The sequence below is a fragment of the Salvelinus alpinus genome, chromosome 18, assembly GCF_045679555.1.
Source record: "Salvelinus alpinus chromosome 18, SLU_Salpinus.1, whole genome shotgun sequence".
NCBI classification, from domain to species: Eukaryota; Metazoa; Chordata; class Actinopteri; order Salmoniformes; family Salmonidae; genus Salvelinus; species Salvelinus alpinus.
The window spans coordinates 18,957,914-18,981,428 of record NC_092103.1 but is presented as its reverse complement, the minus strand read 5'-3'; the positions used below and the strand labels follow the sequence as shown (position 1 = coordinate 18,981,428).

The window sequence follows — 23,515 nt, the reverse complement described above, 5'->3', positions numbered from 1 at the left end:
GGTTGCTATGTGATTCTTTATTACTAAGATTCCACGATTAGGGTAGGCCCTGACCTGTAACAGTGAAAATGGAGATGGAGACCTCAGTCAGAGTTTCTGAAGAAATCAATTTATGTGCATTCCTGATGAAATCACACTCTTTTGCCATGCAATCCCACGGCAGGCTGTGACGATTCCGAAGCCGATATTGACCTTATTTTCCATTAATCACATTTGATGCCTATTGTGGCATCGTTCATTTTTCAGTCACATTTTTATTGACAGATGAATACAAAAGAACAGTATCAAGTATTAATTCTCAGTGTACACAGACGTTGTTTAAGCCATCCAGTGTGAGATCAATCCAACAGATAGTCAGTATTGTAAACTCTAAACCCTGTGACCCCTGGCGTGCTGAGTCGCTAACTGAAGTCTTATTTTGAGGGCAACAGCTCTCTCCCTGTCCGCTCGCTCTCTCTCTCTTCGCTCTCTCTCTCTCACTCTCTCTTTTCTCTCTCTCTTTCCCACTTATCTCTCCCTCCGCTCTCCTTCTCTCGTCTTTCTCTCTTTCCCTCTCTCTCTTCTCTCTCTCCCCCTCTTTCTCCATCTCTCTCTCCCTCTATCCCCAGCTGGGAGTCTGTGCTCAGTGATTAGCATACTGCCAGTTCACTACTTCCAAAGGATGGATTACATCTCTGCATTAAGATGACTGATAATGTAGCTCTATATCCTCCTCTCTGAAGAGGGTGGTTAACTTAAGCACTCAAGTCTTTTTTTACCCTCATTGTTCCAACGGGCAAATTAAATTAGGATGAGCTGAAATTGACTTTCGTCTCAGAGAGAGAGAGACAGAGGGAGGTGGAGAGCGAGAGAGAGAGACAGAGGCAGGTGGAGAGCGAGAGAGAGACAGAGGGATGTGGAGAGAGAGAGAGATAGGGAGGTGGAGAGAGAGAGAGAGAGAGAGAGAGAGAGAGAGAGAGAGAGAGAGAGAGGTGGAGAGAGAGAGAGAGAGAGAGAGACAGGGAGGTGGAGAGCGAGAGAGAGAGACAGGGAGGTGGAGAGCGAGAGCGAGAGAGACAGAGGGAGGTGGAGAGAGAGGGAGAGATAGAGGGATGTGGAGAGAGAGGGAGAGATAGAGGGATGTGGAGAGAGAGAGGCAGAGGGAGGTGGAGAGAGAGAGACAGAGGGAGGTGGAGAGAGAGAGACAGAGGGAGGTGGAGAGAGAGAGAGCTGGCGTGACGGAGTCAGAGGGGTGAGGAGTTTGAGCGGTCGCGTCACACTCCCGAAACGAAACGCCGCCCTGCCCTTGTGATGTCACACGTTAGTCTGTGATTGTGTTTGTGCTACGTCGTTCATGGATGTCCTTTTCTCAGCCATGTTCTAAAGCAGCTTGAATTACGTGGTGTAGGCAGGGCTGTACGATTTTCCGCTGGTTGAACATTCCCTGTGTGTCAGCACAGCTTCCATTGAGTTACACCTGTAGATAAAGGAGGGTGTAATGAAGGCTGACCTACGGAGGTGTTGCTGGCTGATGGTCAGATCTCTAAGAGCCTGTCTATGTGTCTCCCTCTCTCCATCCAGAGTGCTCACAGAACTGGTATCCAAGATGAGAGACATGCAGATGGACAAGACAGAGCTGGGTTGCCTTCGGGCTATCGTCCTCTTCAACCCAGGTATCACACACTCCTAACACCCCTTTAATCCAGAACCTTCTATTTAGATTATAATAATACAATAAAGTCCTCTGTTCCCACTACTCTGACCTCACAAACAATGACTGCCTGTGATACCGGTGAACTTGCATACATGTGAAGCCTACACACACACACACACACACCACCACCCCACCAGACACTTGTTCCTGCCGTGGTTTCTCCCAACCACGAAAGAGCCCACAGTGCCCTCTGCTAAAGCCCTCTGCTAGCCCTCTGCTCTATGGTACAGGCCAGGGTTATCTTCATTACCATGCTGAGTGCCCGTGCCAGCCCTGCCCCGCTGGCACCAGACGCGCTCCCTGTCTTTAATGAGTCTGTGCCATGGCCTCGGAGACAAAGAGCAGTGTGGGAGCGTGCCACCGGCCCACAGGGGCTCCGGCGGGCCTCATTCTCCCAGGACAGACTGCTCCTCTGTACTCCAGAGTCACTCTGCTACGGACCTGGCTCTGGAACAGATCACAGTCTACTTTGCCCTAATTAGTAGCAGCTCACGGAGATGGCCTAACAGAGGGAATGCTGGGATTCAGAGAGGCTGAGTCCTTTCCCACACTGAGATGAGAATATTGCTGTATTCAGGCCTTTTCACTTGCTCAGTGGTAACCAATCAGACCCAGAAATGTGTTGCAATAAATGTTGAATCAGAAGTGTAGCCTACAGTTGAAGTTTACATACACTTAGGTTGGAGTTATTAAAACTCGTTTTTCAACCACCCCACAAATTTCTTGTTAACAAACTAGTTTTGGTAAGTCGGTTAGGACATCTACTTTGTGCATGCCACAAGTAATTTTTCCAACAATTGTTTACAGACAGATTATTTCACTTATAATTCACTGTATCACAATTCCAGTGGGTCAGAAGTTAACATACACTAAGTTGACTGCCTTTAAACAGCTTGGAAAATTGCCAGAAAATTATGTCATGGCTTTAGAAGCTTCTGATAGGCTAATTGACATAATTTTAGTCAATTGGAGGTGTACCTGTGGATGTATTTCAAACCCTACCTTCAAACTCAGTGCCTCTTTGCTTGACATTATGGGAAAATCAAAAGAAATCAGCCAAGACCTCAGAACAATAATTGTAGACCTCCACAAGTCTGGTTCATCTTTGGGAGCAATTTCCAAACGCCTGAAGGTACCACGTTCATCTGTACAAACAATAGTACGCAAGTATAAACACCATGGGACCACGCAGCCGTCATACCGCTCAGGAAGGAGACGCGTTCTGTCTCCTAGAGCTGAATGCACTTTGGTGTGAAAAGTGCAAATCAATCCCAGAACAAGAGCAAAGGACCTTGTGAATATGCTGGAGGAAACGGGTATAAAAAAATAAAAAAATAAAAAGTATCTATATCCACAGTAAAACGAGTCCCATAGCAACATAACCCAAAAGGCCGCTCAGCAAGGAAGAAGCCACTGCTCCAAAACCGCCATAATAAACGATACGATTTGCAACTGCACATGGGGACAAAGATCGTACTTTTTGGAGAAATGTCCTCTGGTCTGGTGAAACTGAAACTGAACTGTTTGGCCATAATGATCATCGTTATGTTTGGAGGAAAAAGGGGGAGGCTTGCAAGCCGAAGAACACCATCCCAACCGTGAAGCACGGGGGTGGCAGCGTCATGTTGTGGGGGTGCTTTGCTGCAGGAGGGACTGGTGCACTTCACAAAATAGATGGCATTATGATGAGGAAAATTATGTGCATATATTGAAGCAACATCTCAAGACATCAGTCAGGAAGTTAAAGCTTTGTCGCAAATGGGTCTTCCAAATGGACAATGACCCCAAGCATACTTCCAAAGTTGTGGCTAAATGGCTTAAGGACAACAAAGTCAAGGTATTGGAGTGGCCATCACAAACCCCTGACCTTAATCCTATAGAAATGTTGTGGGCAGAACTGAAAAAGCATGTGTGTGCAGGGAGGCCTACAAACCTGACTCAGTTACACCAGCTCTGTCAGGAGAAATGGGACAAAATTCACCCAACTTATTGTGGGAAGCTTGTGGAAGGCTACCCGAAACGTTTGACCCATGTTAAACAATTTAAAGGCAATGCTACCAAATACTAATTGAGTGTGTGTAAACTTCTGACCCACTGAGAATGTGATGAAAGAAATAATAGATGAAATCATTCTCTCTACTATTATTCTGACATTTCACGTTCTTAAAATAAAGTGGTGATCCTAACTGACCTAAGACAGGGAATTTTTACTAGGATTAAATGTCAGGGATTGTGAAAAACTGAGTTTAAATGTATTTGGCTAAGGTCTATGTAAACTTCCGACTTCAACTGTTCATTTGTTGCTTCATCCAGCCTGTGTTTTGGGGAGAATTACCATGCATATGTACAGTGCCTTCAGAAGGTATTCACACCCCTTGGCTTTTTACAAAGTTTTTGTGTTACAGCCTGAATTTAAAATGCATTAAATTCAAGTCTTGTGTCACTAATCTACACCCAATACTCTATCATGTCAAAGTGGTGTTTTGTTTTTAGAATCTTTTACAAATGAATTAAATATGAAAAGCTGAAATGTCTTGAGTCGATACGTATTCAACCCCTTTGTTATGGCAAGTCTAAATAATTTAAAACGTAAAAATGTGCTTAACAAATCACATGGACTCATTCTGTGTGCAGTAATAGTGGTTCACATAATTTTGTTATGATTACCCCATTGTTGTACCCCACACATACAATTATCTGTAAGGTCCCTCAGTCAAGTAGTGAATTTTAAGCACAGATTCAACCTCAAAGATCAGGGAGGTTTTCCAATGGAAGGTTTGCAAAAAAGTTCACAGATTTTGTTTTTAAAAAAGCAGACACTGAATATCCCTTTGAGCATGGTGAATTTACTATTTACACTGTGGATGGTGCATCAATACACCCAGTCACTACAAAGATACTAACTCAGTTGCAGGAGAGGGATTTCACCATGAGGCCAAGGTGACTTTAAAACAGAATTTAATGGCTGTGATATCAGAAAACTGAGGCTAGATCAACAAAATTGTATTTACACCACAATACTAACATAAATGACAGAGTGAAAAGAAGGAAGCGTGTACAGAATACACATTTTCCAAAACATGCATCCTGTTTGTAAAAAGCACTAAAGTAAGCACTGCAATAAATGTGCCACAGACATGAACTTTTTGTCCTGAATACAAAGCATTATGTTTGAAGCGAATCCAACACAACACGTCACTGACTACCGCTCTTCATATTTTCAAGCATGGTGGTGGCTGCATCATGTTATGGGTATGCTTGTCATCGCCAAGGACTAGGGAGTTTTTAGGATAAAAAGAAACTGAATAGCGCTAAGCACAGGCAAAATCCTACACAAAAACTTGGTTCAGTCTGCTTTCCAACAGACACTGGGAGACAAATTTATCTTTCAGCAGGACAATAACCTAAAACACAGGCCAAATATACACTGGAGTTGCTTACCAAGACGGCATTGAATGTTCCTGAGTGGCCTAATTACAGTTTTGACTCTACAGGATCAGTGGGTCCCCCACGGGACGGTTGAGCTAACGTAGGCTAATGCAATTAGCATGAGGTTGTACAACAACATTTCCCAGGACATAGACATATCTGATATTGGCAGAAAGCTTAAATTCTTGTTAATCTAACGGCGCTGTCCAATTTACAGTAGCTATTACAGTGAAATAATACCATGCTATTGTTTGAGGAGAGTGCACAGTTATGAACTTGAAAAGTTATTAATAAACCAATTAGGCACATTTTGGCAGTCTCAATACAACATTTTGAACAGATATGCAATGGTTCATTGGATCAGTCTAAAACTTTGCACATACACTGCTGCCATCTAGTGGCCAACATCTAAATTGCGCCTGGGCTGCAATAATACATTATGGCCTTTCTCTTGCATTTAAAAGATGATGGTAAAAAAAACACATGTTTTTTTCTTTGTGTTATCTTTTACCAGATCTAATGTGTTATATTCTCGTACATCCATTTCCCATTTTCACAAACTTCAAAATGTTTCCTTTCAAATGGTATCAAGTATATGCATATCCTTGCTTGGGTATGTCATTTTAGGTGAAAATGGACAAAAAGGGGCGGATCCTTAAGAGGTTTTAAGATGCACTCCACGATCTTAAGCACAACAATGTCGTAACATATATTACGAATTGGATTTGCAACATATCATACAAATATTTTAAAAATTAAGATGACGTAGTACACAATTTAATGACGTAGTACACAAAAAACGGGGACCACTTTTGGCTCATGAGCATCACTTTCAAAACTACTGGCTAAAATTATACAAAAGTTTGAGAGTGCATCTTCATATCAGCTTAAAGATCTATGACAAGACTTGAAAATGTGTGTTGAGCATTGATCAGCAAAAAACTTGAGAGAGCTTGAAGAATTGAACAAAATAATAATGGGAAAATATTGTACTATCAAGGTGTGCAAAACTCTCAGATACTCCCAGCTGTAATGTCTGTCAAAGGGGATTCTAACATGTATTGACAGGGGTGTGAATACTTATCTAATCAAGATATATGTTTTATTTTTCATATTTTATTTGATCAAATGTTAGAATTTTTTCATTACAGAGTATTTTTTGTAGATTGTTGACCAAAACATGACAATGAAATCCATTTTAACACAACATAATGTGGAAAAAGTTAAGGGGTGTGAATTCTTTCTGAAGGCACCGTCTAGGAGACCCAGACCAGCAGGGCAGCTCACATGTCATTTGATTTTATTTGTCTTAAAGCCTTCTGATGACTGCATGCAGGTCCTAGCCTTCAGGGGCAGCCAGGCTGTACATAAATTCGTACCTGGTATCCTGTGACTGCTGTCCCTAGTTGTCTGATGCAGTGCGTGTCTGTGTGTGTCTCTACTCAGACTCTAAAGGCTTGTCTAACCCAGGCGAGGTGGAGGCTTTGAGAGAGAAGGTCTACGCCTCTCTGGAGGCCTACTGCAAACAGAAATACCCAGATCAGCCTGGCAGGTACGAATACACATACCTCCCTCTCTTTCTTTATATCTCTCTTTTCTCGCTCTTCCTCCACTCATCTGTCAGTGTGTTTGGCAGAAAGTGCTTTATGTATGTATTGTACATGTACAATTATGTCATGGGCAACTCTGTCATGACTTACTGTACATCAACATTTGAGACATCTTCTCTAAATCCATGTCTTATTTCCTGTCACACTAATCACTGCTTTGTGTCTTTGATTGGGTTAGGTTTGCCAAGCTGTTGCTGCGGTTACCAGCCCTGCGCTCCATTGGTCTGAAGTGTCTGGAGCACCTGTTCTTTTTCAAGCTCATCGGGGACACGCCCATTGACACCTTCCTCATGGAGATGCTAGAGGCGCCCCACCAAATGACATAACTGCAGGCGGTGCGTCACCCGTGTTCCCCCCGCCCCCTCCACCCCTAACCCGCTGGACAGCGAGAGTGGTCCTGCAAACCATTCCCCCTTGAGAGACTGACGTGTCTCCTCCCTTTCTACCCTCTTTGATGTGTTTCAAAAAACAAGTTCAATGTATATGGGTCTGTTTTATATATTGTACAAATATATAAATATAAATATATATATAACTCATGAGAGACAACGATGGACTGGAGATGAAACGGACCGAGGAGAAAATAAGTGTTTGAGCCATTGTTTTGTAAGGTGAAACAACAGCAGAGTAGACCAGGTGTAACATGTAGCTGTCTGCAGGTGTATCTCTAACAGTGCCGTCATTGGATGCACAGCAGCGTAGTAATTGGGACAATCGTGTTTTGGACTTGTTGAAAAGAGGCGGGGCTGCATGGGCTGTCCCTGGCTCTGATTGGAGCCGTCTCACTTTTAGAACTAACTTAATGTTCTGTGTGCAGAGGGGAGGAGCCAGGACCGGTCTTGTCTGGTCCAATCCGGTCAAGTCTTGTCCGATACAGTCCGGACTGGTCCGGTTGGGTCTGTTTTGAGGTGTATTGTAGAAAAGGACTCAGAGGTGAGAACATGTAGACGATCGGTGCTCCACTCAGGTCTCTGAACCCAAACTCAGCCGTTTCTCCACATCTCCTTATTCTATTAGCACTGTGTGAACATGAGAGGAGAGACGCTACATCGCTACATCGGTCCAGTGTTCAGAGGCTCATATAGCTCATATAGACTGATTGGAGTGAAAGCCTGCAGTGTGGCCTCTTAGGACCAGAGCTGGATGACCTCCATGTGGCGTGACTGTCTGCACAGAGAAGCTTCTCTCTGGAACTACTCATTCTGGTGTACTGGACTGACGTTAGGCACAGTGTGTATCTGGAGTCACCCTGACATAGGCCCTATACTACATGTCATTACTGTGTGCTCTGGAAGGTTGCCACAGGAAGGAAAGCAAACAGATATATGTTCTCGTACTACAATTATTTGTCCTGTTTCCTGTCTGAGTTAAGGTGACCACAAAATGAAGAAGAAATAAACAGATGATTTGACTGAACTGTACTGTAAGGAAATAGTGTCCGCTGATCTGAACTAAGTGCTTTTTAAAGTGATGCCATGTCTTTGTCATGTCTCCCTCCACCTCTGAGACCTTTTGTTCCACTCTTCTGTGAATTTCAACACACCATGATTGACCTTCACACAGCAACCAAGCCTGCTGTTCCTCACAGTGTAACCTAGCTTTAGAAGGTCTTTGTCTTTGGGTCTGTACTGGACATTACAACCACACACAGTGTTGATGGTATATGTTTAATTATTAATTTGCAAAACAATTTGAAATGACCTGTTTTCACCCCCGCCCTGCTTCAATACAGTCATGCTTATGGCTAGATGTACTCTTATTGCTTGGCACTTAACCTCAGTATTGTGGAGCTCATGCTGCTCCATTGCAAGCTCACCTCTGGGGCAGCCAGATCAGGCTGAGGCCCAGGCCATCCATCCATCCACTCTGACTGGAGGATGTGGGCCTGGTGAAGAGACAGAGACTGTTGACTGCTCTGCTGCCCAGCCTCCCCTCACCCTCAGAGGGATCCATAGCCTGCACTTCTGTGGACAACACAGTTTCATTTAAGTCAAATTGAAATGTTAAATATGTAATGTTATGTATAAATCTGCTATATGCCCATATTGCGCTTTTTTTCTTTCTATGCTGCAGCTGCTGCATAACTATGCATCTAGTGTTTTTCTTCTCCAAAGATTGTCCATAGAGTGGTTTCGTTGTTATTATAAAGGGGTGGTTAAACCCTGTCCTGTAGGACAGCAGACTGCTTTGGATTTCAATCAACTTTATCAGAGATCCAGGAGCGAGTTTGGCAGTCCACATTATGATAGCAGACTAGGGAGAGCCACAGAGAAATAGAATAGAACATTTGCTTTGCGATAGATAGAGGGTTTGACCAGCGAGAATAGAGAATTTGGTGACTATGGGAGAGCTGTGACTTCCCCCTAGTGGAAGAGATGCAGCACTGCAACATTACTTGAATTTTGTACAAGTATTTAACCAGAAATGGCACTTTTTCATGACATTATCAATGTTCATTTTTGTCTTTGGTCAGTCAAAACCTCAACGTGTTTGCTCGCAGAAAGATTGAATGAATAACAATAACCTCAGCAGGATTGATTGACACGTCCTTAGTTCAAATCTAGCTCGTGTATTTAGGTGAGGTGATTGCATTTTCATTAGGTCATATTTTAAACTATTTAGGGGAAGGAGAAGATTTGTGTTTAGACCAATTCTGTGTAAACAGTATTTTTATCGACACGAATTGTAATTGTCAAAAAACAAATGAATTGGCTCATTGTTCAAATGATACCAATTTAAGCACTAGTAAAAGTAATTATCTGGAAATTGAATTCTCTGGAACATGAGTAGGTCAAACCAAACATTTCAGAAAAATAACCACATGCATTTTGATAATTCATTTATTTGCAAACAAGTTTGTCCAACTTTTTAGAAGTACACCTGCTCACTTGTCTGATGTGTCCTATTCTCTGCTTGATCAGGTTAATGTGATTCAAGACCCCAGGTGTATACTGTACGTTAAAGCCATACGCAGATGTGCAAGCTCGCTCACTCCTGCAGGGAATGGACAGAGAAGGGTCCTCTGGACTGATACAGAAATGATTACTTAGATAGAATGAATAGCTACGGAAAATGCTTTATATACCATAAAGCTATATTTTGTCTATATGTGTATATATTTATAAATATCTATGAATCCGTTCTGTGTTTCCAGTTAATTTAGAGCAACAGGGAGACAAGTAGTTCAGTTAAAACTATCTGAGCCAGGCCTGATTCCAGTGTTACACTCAATAGTTTCTTGGTGTTTGTCAAAAAATGTAATGTGCTTTTTACATTGACCTCGATTCTCTAAAAGCAAGTCTTCAATCAACCAGCATAATACAAGGACCGCTAAGCCCTAACCCTCACCAGCTAACAGCTGTTCTATATGGGACCTGAAAACAGCAACAACAACAAAAAACGGGTTATTACACACAAAAGACATGAAGCCCTCCAAAATCTATTTATTGCTTGGCAACTTGTATGTTCAACAACGTTATCAGGAAACGCTGAGCTCATGACACAATCACAGATTTCTTTGTCGAATTCAGCAAAATGTCAAGAAAAAACCCACTTCTTGACATATATTTTTGTATAAAGGTAATTTTATCCCTTGCTTATGTACTCTGTACCTGCCATTTTCCTCCTGTGGGCTGTTGTATACATTGTTTGTGTAAATGTTGATTTAAAATGGGGAAGAAAAAAAAGTGAGAAGAGTGGTTGCAGTGACACCCTGGTAACTGTCGCCTATACTTTGCCTTTTCTGGCCTACCGATACAAGATGAGATTGTCCTCTCATTACATTTTTGTCTATTTTTAACGAGTTGGAAAACATCATCTGTTCTTTGTGGGTTATTCTCCATATTCTATCTTTCATGGAAAGACAAAAAGATTATTAAAAAAATCTAAAAGTAAATGTTGTTGATGCTCCTTTTGTCTTTGTGCTGTTATGTATTGTCCTCTCCCCTAATATGTAATTACATTTAAAGAGGACTGCCTGAAAACAGCCTATGTGACATCGATTTAGAGTCAGAAACAGTTATTCAAAATTGACTAGTTTAAATAGGATAATTGGTCATAAAGTAAGTCTCATCGGAGTTTGGAACATCCATGCATCACAACGGGTAAATGAAGGTTGGGCTTTGATTTGATTCTGTCCATTTTCCTACTAACATGGGTTGAACAGCTGCGGAGATTGCTCTATCTAATAGCTTAAATTGAGACAGACCTGCCCAGCAGCTCCGACTTTGTTCACATAAGACAACACGTTGCGCATTTTTTACGTTACGATGTAAAACTGCTCAACTAAAAACATCCTTCGCAAAATAGTGAACATTTATTACAGATGAGTAATTTTAGTCATTCTGCTTCCGCGTCTGTCTCAAGGGGGTAAAACATCATTAACCAAACGCGGAATCGGCTAGGAAACACCTCCAAGAATGAAATCTCGTTTTCTAATGATCAACAGAACACATGCCAATTGGCATGTTCAGTGGCTCTAACGTCGTCACGCAGTTATAGCGACTTTGTTTAGAAAGTGCCACTGATCACCACATTTAACATCTTAAAAAATGCTCTTTATTAATTCACAAGGTATAGCTGTCAAATGCAAATTCACAAAATCCAGATTGACTAAATGCAGACACAGAATTCCATGCAGTCCTTGATACCACTGCAGTGCAATGAACATCCAGAAGGGAGAGCAGTAAAACAAGTCCATGTTGTGTATTGAACTACTAGCTATCAAGACAGTTAAACAAGAACGATACAGAAAGACAGCCAACATATTGCTCGTCTTAACAATACACATGTTGATGTAGCAGTATGTACAGAATGGGGAGCACAAAAATACTTGCATTTGGTCACTGTGCTTTGAAATCTACACCAGGTTGTGTTAACATAATGACAGCCAGACACCGAGTCAGGATCAACATAAGAACAGTGCAAGGCAGCTCTAAAATAATAATTGAAATGAAAAACAAAAACAGCCTCTGAGTTAATTTCTTTCCTCACAATTGACATTGCTTTGAATATAAGGATGGAGTTGAGACCAGTAAAATGCACTGAAAGTACAGGCAAGAGCCCCTTCAAAGTAGGCTCTTGTCGATATACTTCTCAACCCACCGTTTACACCTGTGAATTCTAGAGGGATCAGTTGAGCACCAACAATGTATTATACAGAATCAGAATACACCTAGTTGTATGTAGATGTAGAAGTGAGTTCAAAGTGTATGTAGTTGTATGTAGATGTAGAAGTGAGTTCAAAGTGTATGTAGTTGTATGTAGATGTAGAAGTGAGTTCAAAGTGTATGTAGTTGTATGTAGATGTAGAAGTGAGTTCAAAGTGTATGTCGTTGTATGTAGATGTAGAAGTGAGTTCAAAGTGTATGTAGTTGTATGTAGATGTAGAAGTGAGTTCAAAGTGTATGTAGTTGTATGTAGATGTAGAAGTGAGTTCAAAGTGTATGTAGTTGTATGTAGATGTAGAAGTGAGTTCAAAGTGTATGTAGTTGTATGTAGATGTAGAAGTGAGTTCAAAGCAAGGCAGCGCTTCGCTGTGTCCGAGCGTAGTGTCGATACCAAACTAGAGAAACTGTTACTTAAGTGACTTGTAGAGAAGTGGTTGAGAAACTGCTGGCAAAACTTAACTCCTTGTTGAAATAGATTGTATGTAAAAAATGTATTTAACCCCTTCAATGCATTCTGAGCTTTGAATAGATTGTTTTATAATAAATACAACAAAACAAAATGAACCTCAAGCACTCCCGTGTATGAAGCTTTGTTTCAACTCCTCTTCATACTGACTGTTTAATTACGAATATTGGAAATTCTCATATTCCAATTGATGAAACACAAACATCCAGCTCACAGTAAGAGTAAGGCAGAGATAGTAGAGCATGTAAGGGCACAAGCAAGACCAGGAAGAGGGTTGTGGTGGTTGAGTTGGGGTTTGCTCTGGTTCTGGATGAAGGGTAGGTGTGTGGTTGTGGTGATGTTCTGGACTTGCGTTCTTTTTCTTCTTCTAGTTGAGGCTCAGTCCTCAAGGCATTCGGATCCAGCTAAAAACAGTCAAATGAAAAGTACAATAAAATGAAAATACAATAAGCACGCCCGGTGGCTTAGCAGTCGCTCCTCCACAGTTTGATGGTTTTGTCGTTTTCTAGCGCCGCAGACGCAATGATGTTCTCTGTGGGGTGGCAGGCAGTAGAAATCACCACATCTAGGACAGAGATGGCGGGAGGGAGAAGAGAAAAGCAGAGAATGAAACAGACATTTTGTGAGCATTTTTCACCTCTATGTAATAATCAGTTCCATCAAGCTCTTGCCATGACTCTCCCCTACCTGTATGGCCCTGTAGTTTCTGTACGATCTCCTTGGTCTGCAGGTTCCAGATGTACACCATGTTGTCCTCCGAGCCAGAGACAATCCACTGAGAGATAGAGCATAAGAGAATGATACTTCATAAGAAGCTATTGGGAAAAGCATCATCTCGTAAATCCACCTTTTTTTTGTCTTATTATTATTATATTTTATTTAAAAAATACCTTTCCACCGGTGACAGAGAAATTTGCAAATATGCAGTACTTTTCGTTTTTGTGGCCGGTGTATGTTTTCAAGCACTGGAATGAGAGGAGAACATTTACTGAAGAGAACAGAAACATTTGAATGAAGAGCATTCCACAACACCATGGCTGGAACATGAAGACATATCCTACCTTTCCTTTGCTGTAATCCCAAAGCTTCAGGGTGCTAAAATAAATAATAATAATCACCGTTAGAAGACAGCATCCCAACAGAAACGATGGTGAATAATTCATTAGCATTTATGAGTGCTGAAAAAGCCTTTTGTTGTAGATTTTCTTGAGCGTTCCTTCCCATTGAAATGAAACTCTTTGGTCTAGTGGTACTGGACAGTCCAATAGGGCCCTCTACTGGTGCAGTAGCGCATGACAAAGATGCTGTGGTACTGTATACATGTCATATCCTACTGAGTTTGAGGGAAAGTGACAGTTCTCTACTGATAATCTAACACTCACTTGTCCAATGTGGCAGCCAGAATGTATTTTCCGTTTGGTGAGAACTTCACAAAAGACACCGGGGGGTTGTCGTCATCTGCAAAAGACCGAAGAATTTACTCACAGAAAAATACTATACACTTTTATATTTCCTATACATTTGATTTTGTTCTATACATTTATCCAAACATTTTCAAGCCAATATTAGAATATTCACACAAAATATGCACATTCTACCAGCAGCGGCATCTTGCGAATAAAAGGCTGTGCGTAATGACGTAGGCCACACAAAAAGCACGTTGTCATATAACTTTTCATTAACAGAATCAAAAAAGCAGATATTCTATGCGTTTCCATCCAATTTATGACTCCATTGATGGTTTTGGCACAACAAAAAATGCTGTGATGAACAGCAAAAGTGCCCACTTTGGTCTTAGCATGCATGCACTCTAGTGCAGCGGATACATGAGATTATAAATAAGAGCAGGATCATTTTTATTTGTCAATTGACAGCCAATAATCAATCATCATGTCACCAGCATAAAAATGAACACCCTGGATATCTATTGAGGAAAGCAGCATCTAACTCATCACCTTGCACTTTCACCACCCTGTGAAGTTCATCACAACTTATTTGATCTGTAGCCTAATAAACTGCATGCTTTTTTAAAGTCCAGGTAGTGGGACGACACAACATACTGACTGCAAATTTACGTCGATATGATGGTTATTCCACAATAAATAGTTTCCACTGCACTTTGTCACATAATCTAATAACAGACAAGAAAATTATCCACCCGTCGAGCGTATTTGATTTTTGTCAACATTTAGGAAATGTACCAACAATTTGATAGTTTCTATCAGGCCTGTTGAGACATGTTTATCCGATATGCAAACAAATAAAAATGGTTGGATTGAAACCTGGTTACAGATGCTGCCATTCTGGCTGGTGAAGCTTACCAATTAGTGTTTTCAGACATTGTCCCGATGCTGTGTCCCAGATTCGGCTATGGACAGACAGAAGATATTAACATCAATACATTTCTCAAACGATATCCAAACACTCCCCATAATTATGTTAAATTGGCCATCATTAAAACGCAGATGCTCTTTTAGGTCATTAAGTTAATACACTTACAGGCATATCTTTGCAAAGTACATTCAACAAAATACATGTTTTTTTTTTTTATCCCTCACCAGAGGCCATCGTAGCTGCTAGACACAATCAATGAGCCATCTCTGTTGAAATGGACCTACACAGCAACATAGAGCAGATTAGAGATGTACAGTGCCTTCGGAAAGTATTCAGACCCTTTTGCCACATTTTGTTGTTACAGCCTTCTTCTAAAATTGATTAAATAAACACATGTCCTCAGCAATCTACACACAATACCCCATAATGACAAAGTGAAGACAGTTTTTCATGTAAAAAAAAGCCCACACAGAAATACCTTATTTACGTAAGTATTCAGACCCATTGCTATGAGACTCGAAATTGAGCTCAGGTGCATCCTGTTTACATTGATCATCCTTGAGATGTTTCTACAACTTGATTGGAGTCCACCTGTGGTAAATTAAATTGATTGGACATGATTTGGAAAGGAACACACATCTGTCTATATAAGGTCCAATAGTTGACAGTGCATGTCAGAGCAAAAACAAAGCCATGAGGTCGAAGGAATTGTCCGTAGTGCTCAGAGACAAGATTGTGTCGAGGCACAGATCTGGGGAAGGGTACCAAAAAATGTCTGCAGCATTAAAGGTCCCCAAGAACACAGTGGCCTCCATCATTCTTAAATGGAAGAAGTTTGGAACCACCAAGACTCTTCCTAGAGCTGGCTGCCTGGCCAAACTAAGCAATTGGGTGAGAAGGTCCTTGGTCAGGGAGGTGACCAAGAACCTGATGGTCACTCTGAAAGAGCTCTAGAGGTCCTCTGTGGAGATGGGAGAACCTTCCAGAAGGACAACCATATCTGCAGCACTCCACCAATCAGGCCTTTATGGTAGAGTGGCCAGACAGAAGCCACTCCTCAGTAAAAGGCACCGGACAGCCCACTTAGATTTTGCCAAAAGGCACCTAAAGACTCTCAGACCATTAGAAACAAGATTCTCTGGTCTGATTAAACCAAGATTGAACTCTTTGGCCTGAAAGCCAAGCGTCACATCTGGGGGTAACCTGGCACTATCCCTACTGTGAAGCATAGTGGTGGCAGCATCATGCTGTGGGGATGTTTTTCAGCGGCAGGGACTGGGAGACTAGTCAGGATCGAGGCAAAGATGAACGGAGCAAAGTAGAGAGATCCTTGATGAAAATCTGCTCCAAAGCGCTCAGGACAAAGGTTGACCTTCCAACAGGACAACAACCCTAAGCACACAGCCAAGGCAACGCAGGAGTGGCTTCGGGACAAGTCTCTGAATGTCCTTGAGTAGCTCAGCCAGAGCCCGGACTTGAACCCTATCAAACATCTGTGTGCAGCGACGCTCCCCATCCAACCTGACAGAGCTTGAGAGGATTTGCAGAGAAGAATGGGAGAAACTCCCCAAATACAGGTGTGCCAAGCTTGTCGCGTCATACCCAAGAAGACTCAAGGCTGTAAACGCTACCAAAGGTGCTTCAAAAACGTACTGAGTAAAGGGTCTGAATGCTTATGTATATATATATATTTTTTTATTATACATTTTTTAAATTTCTTTTTATACATTTGCAAAAATTTATAAAACCTGTTTTTGCTCTGTCATTATGGGGTATTATGTGTAGATTGATGAGGGGGAAAAAACAACTTAATCCATTTTAGAATAAGGCTGTAACATAACAAAATGTGGAAAAAGTCAAGGGGTCTGAATACTTTCGGAATGCACACTGACCAGTGTGATAATCAACTACTATAAGCTCATAAGCAGAAAAAACTATTATCTGAAGTACATTGTTTTTGAAGTACATTGAAGGTGTCTATATGTGCATAGTCTCTTACTGCAGAGACTGGGTCAGAGTGGGCCGGCAGGGTCTTCAAGCATTTGCCGGTTTTAACATCCCATATCCGCACGCTCTCGTCAAACTAGAAGAGAACTCATGTTAGCACACAAAGCAACAAATATTCATCACTCCTTGGTAGAAATCAGGGTTGGCAATAACCTTTTCTATGTAAAAATATTACAATAGCAATGCTGCATTAGTAGGTAGGACTCACTGATCCAGACACGATGAGATTGGACTGCGGATTAAAGTTGCAGCAGAAGACATAGTTGCTGTGGCCTTTCAACGTCTTCAAACATTTCCCCTGCAATAGGAAAGGAGTGGGTTTAAATGAAACATGTTCACAGTATGAGCTCATTATGGTGGATCGAGCATCCACTGCATGGAGGGTCTCGAAGTAGCGATTATGATGCAACTGCAGAGAAAACAGTTGAAGGTAGTTTAAGGAGCCATCGCTTAATAGCATTAGTGCAATGCCTGGAAGTCTACCAGAACAGCAGACTTCCTACCAGTCATTGCGCTACAGCTAGTTAGCATTGGCTTGGGAAACTACCTCTTAACTTCCATCCTACTGGACGCAGAGACATAAAAATTGTATTCATGAGTTCATCTGACTCTTGGTAAGTAGAAAAAGTAGCCAAAATCTCACAGTATCCTTTTAACACCATGACAACGTGGGCGGGGGGGAAAAATCCCTACCCAGTGGGCTTTCGACATGATAAAGACGTCTTTTACTAGTTGAAATCGGGTCGAGATGTCTTATAACCAAATCACAACCAGATGAAGATGGTTTTTTCATGACGTCATTTAGACATCATAAAAAAATACATCTTATTTTGATTGATATCTCTTTTTTGGTTTAAATCTGATTCAACTACTGACCAGTTATCTAAATGCTACCGAATTAATAGAAACCAATATATACTGAACAAAAATATAAACAACATTCAAAGTCTGGGTCCCATGTTTCGTGAGCTGAAATAAAAGAACCCAGAAATGTTCCATACACACAAAAAGCTTATTTGTCTCAAATGTTGTGCACAAATTTGTTGATTAAACAGCATGATAATTACACAGGTGCACCTTGTGCTGGGGTCAGTAAAAGTTCACTCTAAAATGTACAGTTTTGACACACAACTCAATACCATAGATGTTCCAAGTGGAAGGAGCGTGCAATTGGCATGCTGACTGTAGAAATGTCCACCAGAATTAAATGTTAATTTCTCTGACATAAGTTGCCTCCGCAACATTATTTTAGAGAATTTGGCAGTACGTCCAACCGGCCTCAAAACCGCAGACCACGTGTAACCACGTCAGCCCAGGACCTCCACATCCGGCTTCTTCGTCTGAGACCAGCCACCTGGACAGCTGATGAAACTGAGGAGTATTTCTGTCTGTAATAAAGCCCTTTGTGGGGAAAAACTCCTTATGATTGGCTGGGCCTGGCTCCCAAGTGGGTGGACCTATGTCCTCCCAGGCCCTCCCATAGCTGCACCCCTGTCCAGTGAAAATGTATGTGAAATCCATCAATTAGGACCTAATACATTTATTTAAATTGACTGATTTCCTTATATGAACTGTAACGCCGTAAAATCGTTGAAATTGTTGCGTTTATATAAACATGTCCATAGTGTTTGTAGGCCATGCCCCCCATTGCATATAAGACACTAGAACAATTATTCAAATTGTAGTAATGTTATTTTTCAGCAGGGCTTACATGATTCAGCTTTGCACACTTGGCAAACAGCTGACAGAGCGCACCAAAGCGGGTTAGGGTCTTCGTGGCATACTGTACCCAGTCACCAGACTGGGCTCGGGCCTATTCTGTTTGAGACCCGGGGGACTGGGCATGGACTCTGACTCAGGGGGGCTTTATGCGGGCTGAGCTCTTCCCAAGTCAGACAGAATAATATTACTCTGGGCTCCAGCTAATGGTACTCGGTCAGAGTCCACTTCAGTTTATCTGGACAGATTCACTTTTTAAAGGATTAGGGCCATTTTAGTTTTTTATGATGAAATATCAATAAAAAAACAAAAACAATGAAGTGATATATTTAACCTCCAAGTCATTGAATTTGCTAGGTCATTAAAAGCTCAAATTTGTGACAGTTTCTGCAGTCCTATAGCTATCAGAGATGGTCCCTAATTTAGTTTTTTTCTGATGCTATAAATGCTTTTACTACAGGCTATGGTAGTGTTTTTCAAAGTTGCAGTCCACCCAATTGAAAAGTGCACATTCACTTCCACATTTTGTCTAGGCTACCAGCAAAACCAGTAAAACGTGCACAATAATACAGGATACCCTTATAACATTTCACTGCCTGTAAAATACAGCAGAACTGCAGTACAATTAAGTAATGGTTCAATTAATGGAATAGCTTGCTGTGTGTTGGCTTCTAATAGTAATCTTTGTTAGCAAATTGCACATTTTCTTGTTAAACTGTTTTGATGTTCTATTATGACAACCCCCCCCCCCAAAAAAACAGGATTTAACAAACAAGTAGGCCTGTCTTATTTCAGTATCCTACTACAATCCACCAGGATTTACAAAACCCTGTTTTTAAATGGCATTCATTTCCATCAATAATTACCCCCGAAATTATTGCACCCGAATTAGACCCTGAAAAAATGACCATTATATTTTTCCTTAAAACCTCTCTGGGGTAGGGGGCAGTATTTTGACATCCGGATGAAAAACGTTCCCAAAGTAATCTGCCTGTTACTTAGGCCCAGAAGCTAGGATATGCATATAATTGGTAGATTTGGATAGAAAACACTCTAAAGTTTCCAAAACTGTTAAAATAATGTCTGTGAGTATAACAGAACTGATATGGCAGGTGAAAACCTGAGAAATTTATCCAGGAAGTGGGATTTTTTTATGTTTGTAGTTTTCCATTAACTGCCTATACAGTATCCAATGACTTAGGACTCAGATTTCACTGCCTATGGCTTCCACTAGATGTCAACAGTCTTTAGAAATTGTTTCAGGCTTGTATTCTGAAAAACTCACTGAGTGAGTGGACCCTGGGAAGTCCCAGAGTTGTTTGCTGCGCACGTTTCGCCTTTCTTTTTTCTTTTATATTGACAAAGCTATTGTCCGGTTGAAATATTATTGATTATTATGACTAAAAACAACCTGAGGATTGATTATAAACATCGTTTGACATGTTTCTACGAACTTTACTGATACTTTTGGGATTTTTCGTCTGCCTGTATTGACTGCCTTTGAGCCAATGGATTATTGAACAGAACTGAGGTTTTTGGATATAAAGAGGGACTTTATCGAACAAAACGAACATTTATTGTGTAACTGGGAGTCTTGTGAGTGCAACCATATGAAGATCATCAAAGGTAAGTGATTAATTTTATCGCTATTTCTGACTTTTGTTACTCCTCTACTTGGCTGGAAAACTGTTTAATGTTTTGTGTGCTGGGCGCTGTCCTCTGATAATCGTATGGTATGCTTTCACCGTAAAGCCTTTTTGAAATCTGACACAACGGTTGGATTAAAAAGAAGTTAATCTTTAAGCCGATGTATAAGACTTGTATGTTTTATGAATTTCTATTATGAGTATTTCTGTTTTTGAATTTGGCGCTCTGCAATTTCACCAGATGTTGGCCAGGTGGGACGGAAGCGTCCCACATACCCTAGAGAGCTTCTAAGAAATTAACATAATGTGTGCAGTAATTGTAATTTAATTTCAGTAGCTAAATAAGTAGGTAGGCATTTAAATTCTAGCTAAAACTTGGATTGGAATCTGTGCTTCACATGCAGCAATAGATCTCTGCGCAAAGTCGGCCAGCTTGCTCGAGCGCATCTGTCAACATTCCATAAGGCAGTTGGGACAGAGGGCCCATTAGCCTACACAACACAGCTGGAAAACGACAGTTTCTCAAAATGTACACTTTTTTTTTTTTGACTGCTAAATGGTAGTCCTGGTTCTCCTGCATTCTAGTTTTACTTTTGTAAATTAAAGCGGCGGTTTGTCGGGGAAAATATTTGCTATTTTAGCTGGCAAACGTTACCCCCCGGCTAATCCTCCATGGACATGGTAAATGTACAGTTTTAACTGTTGGAGCCATTGGTTGTAGCTAGCTAACTTAGCTAACGTTTTGACCTTTTGATATCTGTCAAATATACCTGTGAGTCATGTCAAGTTTCTCCCATTTCTCTCCTGCTCATTCTCTGTGGCTCAGCCAAACTCAAACTTTCCCAGTTGCAGAAGAGATTTGCCAATTACTCCCATTTCTAACAATGTGTTGTGGGAATTATATAACTTTTGGGGAAAAAATGATATTTAATGTTTTTATTGCCTCTTTACGCACTTTAAATTTTACTTTCTTTAAGACTGCCAAGCTGTCCTCAATTGGGGGAACCTCTGTCCGAGACAATATCCTCAGGATTATGGAGCGGTGTGTTTATAAAAAGTTGTTTGAATATTAATGTGTTAGGATTAAAGCAAAGCTTTACCATTTAGGGATTAGTTAAAACATTTAATTATCCAACTACCGTTTCATTTTGTTATCCTCTTAAAATGTTTCAGATTGATGACCAATTAATTAAATGTCCCACTTCAATATGAAGGGACAGAGGAACAAATATGCCTTTGCCACCACGTGTGTGTGCTCAATTGTAGTTGGTAAGTAAATATGAAACGTTGAGACATTTGACAAAAACCAAGACATTTTTAGTAGACTATGAGTGTTAAATATATTATACTGTGCGTTACTGTTCTGTCCGGCATGCCCACATTATGCCAATCATTCATTCATTTTCTTCTCTTTTTATGCTTACAGTAAGTGTCATGAAAAGCCATACAACTCAGGAGGTCGATCTGTCGTTGGCCCCCTGGAAAGTCCTCAAATATGCCCCTGACCTTCGTGGTGGAGGACGCAAAGTATGTACATGACCTTCGTGGTGGAGGACGCAAAGTATGTACATGACCTTCGTGGTGGAGGACGCAAAGTATGTACATGACCTTCGTGGTGGAGGACGCAAAGTATGTACATGACCTTCGTGGTGGAGGACGCAAAGTATGTACATGACCTTCGTGGTGGAGGACGCAAAGTATGTACATGACCTTCGTGGTGGAGGACGCAAAGTATGTACATGAGCTTGTCGCTCTATTTTGAAGCTATAACTGCCACAAACTTCTTCAACTGGAAATACTTTTAGCCAGCTGAGTCCACAAAGTGTCTTTATGAATGTCCTTTTCTAGTTATTTTAAAATCTATAATTGATGAAGTTGTAATGCGCTGATTCTCTTCACTGCAGATCTGACCCATCACACCACTCTTCAAGAGGGCCACTACGCTCCAAATCGCATTATGTGCTAAAAGGTCCTTGATGAGGATCTACACCATCACCCCACTCTCAGTAATCATTCATAAATTAAAACAATGGCCTTTTATATACACCCTGTCCCAGTCTTTCTATGCATGTAATGTCTGTGGGTGAATTATGAAACAATTACTGTATGCAGATGTGCAAAACATCGATGTAGATTTGTTTTTGCTGTTGCTTGATCTACTTTAAAATGTAAGAATATGTTGCAGATTTAAACTTTAATTGGTGACTATGGAAACACATAGAAATGTAATGAACAAGGTTTTCAACATCCAACTTTATCCTCTGCAATACGTTTTACAGTACGTAATAAACTGTAGTCAGGTTGTTATTACCAGGTTATGATGAGGGCTTAAATATGACCATATGACCAACTGGTCGTATGGTGTTCAGAAAAATACGGAATATTCTGGTCAGCAAAACAGAAGAAAAAAAGAAGCCAGTTTGGACCAGAATAAGATGTCATAAAAAGACGTCATACTGATGTTTTTCCAACCTGGTTTTGCCCACTGGGTCTTCTCTAGATGCAGATAACTAATGTTAAGGCCACCCTGAGGTGCTTCAGTTTCCATGGCCACTTAAAGTGCACCTTATTCCCCACTACACTAGAAATGGAATTAATTGTTTTTCATGTTTTTCAAGCAAGTAAAATCTCAAGGGATGAGAGCTGATTCGCTACGGTAGATGCTTCTGCATCCCACTCGGCAAGAGGAAGCAGGAAGTCCTTTATCCCTGCAGTCATTGCGGGATTTGTTTTAGTAAACATTTTATAGAAAATACATGAATATATTTCTGAACGATGCATTGCGCTGCTATGTTGACAATATGACCCGGTGGCACAGATTACAGTTTGATTTGAGCAGAGTGCTCCACCATCACCTGTTTTAGCCGGTCACGGGCCCAGTGGACCCCAGTTCAGTCTAATCATATTCCTTCATTACTCTAATGAATAAACATATTTGTTGAACACTGCTTTTTTTACATTGTCGGCACTTTATCCCACTCCTTCCAGTGCAATTTGTGTACAGATGTATATTTGGTGATGTGTATTTAGGGCTGGGCGGTATAACGTATTTTACTATACACACACACCGGTATCGATGAATGGACCAGTTTGGGTTTTAACTTACCTTCTATAACAGTATTTAAATGTTTAGTTTGTTAAATGTGTAACTGCCTTGAGTAATGTTGTCACGTTCCTGACCTGTTTTCTGTTAGTTTTTGTATGTGTTAGTTGGTCAGGACGTGAGTTTGGGTGGGCAGTCTATGTTTTGTGTTTCTATGTTGGTTTATGGGTACCTGATATGGTTCTCAATTAGAGGCAGGTGGTTTTCATCTCCTCTGATTGAGAATCATATTAAGGTAGGTGTTTTCACATTGGGTGTTGTGGGTGGTTGTCTCCTGTGTCTGTGTATGTTGCGCCACACGGGACTGTTTCGGTTTGTTTTGTTCGTTCGGTTTTTGTGT

At 41.0% G+C, this 23,515-nt stretch overlaps 2 protein-coding genes across 4 annotated transcripts in view; one reads left to right on the top strand and one right to left on the bottom strand.

Moving 5' to 3' along the window:
- Nucleotides 1–10,627, top strand: part of LOC139543943 (retinoic acid receptor RXR-alpha-A) — a 156,839-nt gene extending 146,212 nt beyond the window's left edge. For all 3 annotated transcript variants that reach the window (XM_071350537.1, XM_071350539.1, XM_071350538.1), the window contains exons 9-11: nucleotides 1,561–1,652; nucleotides 6,569–6,674; nucleotides 6,911–10,627. In XM_071350537.1, coding sequence (XP_071206638.1) covers nucleotides 1,561–1,652; nucleotides 6,569–6,674; nucleotides 6,911–7,058 — 346 coding nt within the window. In that variant the 3' untranslated portion in view covers nucleotides 7,059–10,627. The remainder of the gene's footprint in view (nucleotides 1–1,560; nucleotides 1,653–6,568; nucleotides 6,675–6,910) is intronic.
- A 639-nt stretch (nucleotides 10,628–11,266) lies between these two features.
- LOC139543944 (WD repeat-containing protein 5-like) overlaps nucleotides 11,267–23,515 on the bottom strand; it is a 29,544-nt gene continuing 17,295 nt past the window's right edge. The window contains exons 6-14 of the mRNA XM_071350540.1: nucleotides 16,916–17,005; nucleotides 16,700–16,783; nucleotides 14,925–14,980; nucleotides 14,688–14,734; nucleotides 13,749–13,824; nucleotides 13,428–13,461; nucleotides 13,257–13,331; nucleotides 13,054–13,141; nucleotides 11,267–12,931 (exon numbers count right to left, since the gene is read on the bottom strand). Coding sequence (XP_071206641.1) covers nucleotides 12,831–12,931; nucleotides 13,054–13,141; nucleotides 13,257–13,331; nucleotides 13,428–13,461; nucleotides 13,749–13,824; nucleotides 14,688–14,734; nucleotides 14,925–14,980; nucleotides 16,700–16,783; nucleotides 16,916–17,005 — 651 coding nt within the window. The 3' untranslated portion in view covers nucleotides 11,267–12,830. The remainder of the gene's footprint in view (nucleotides 12,932–13,053; nucleotides 13,142–13,256; nucleotides 13,332–13,427; nucleotides 13,462–13,748; nucleotides 13,825–14,687; nucleotides 14,735–14,924; nucleotides 14,981–16,699; nucleotides 16,784–16,915; nucleotides 17,006–23,515) is intronic.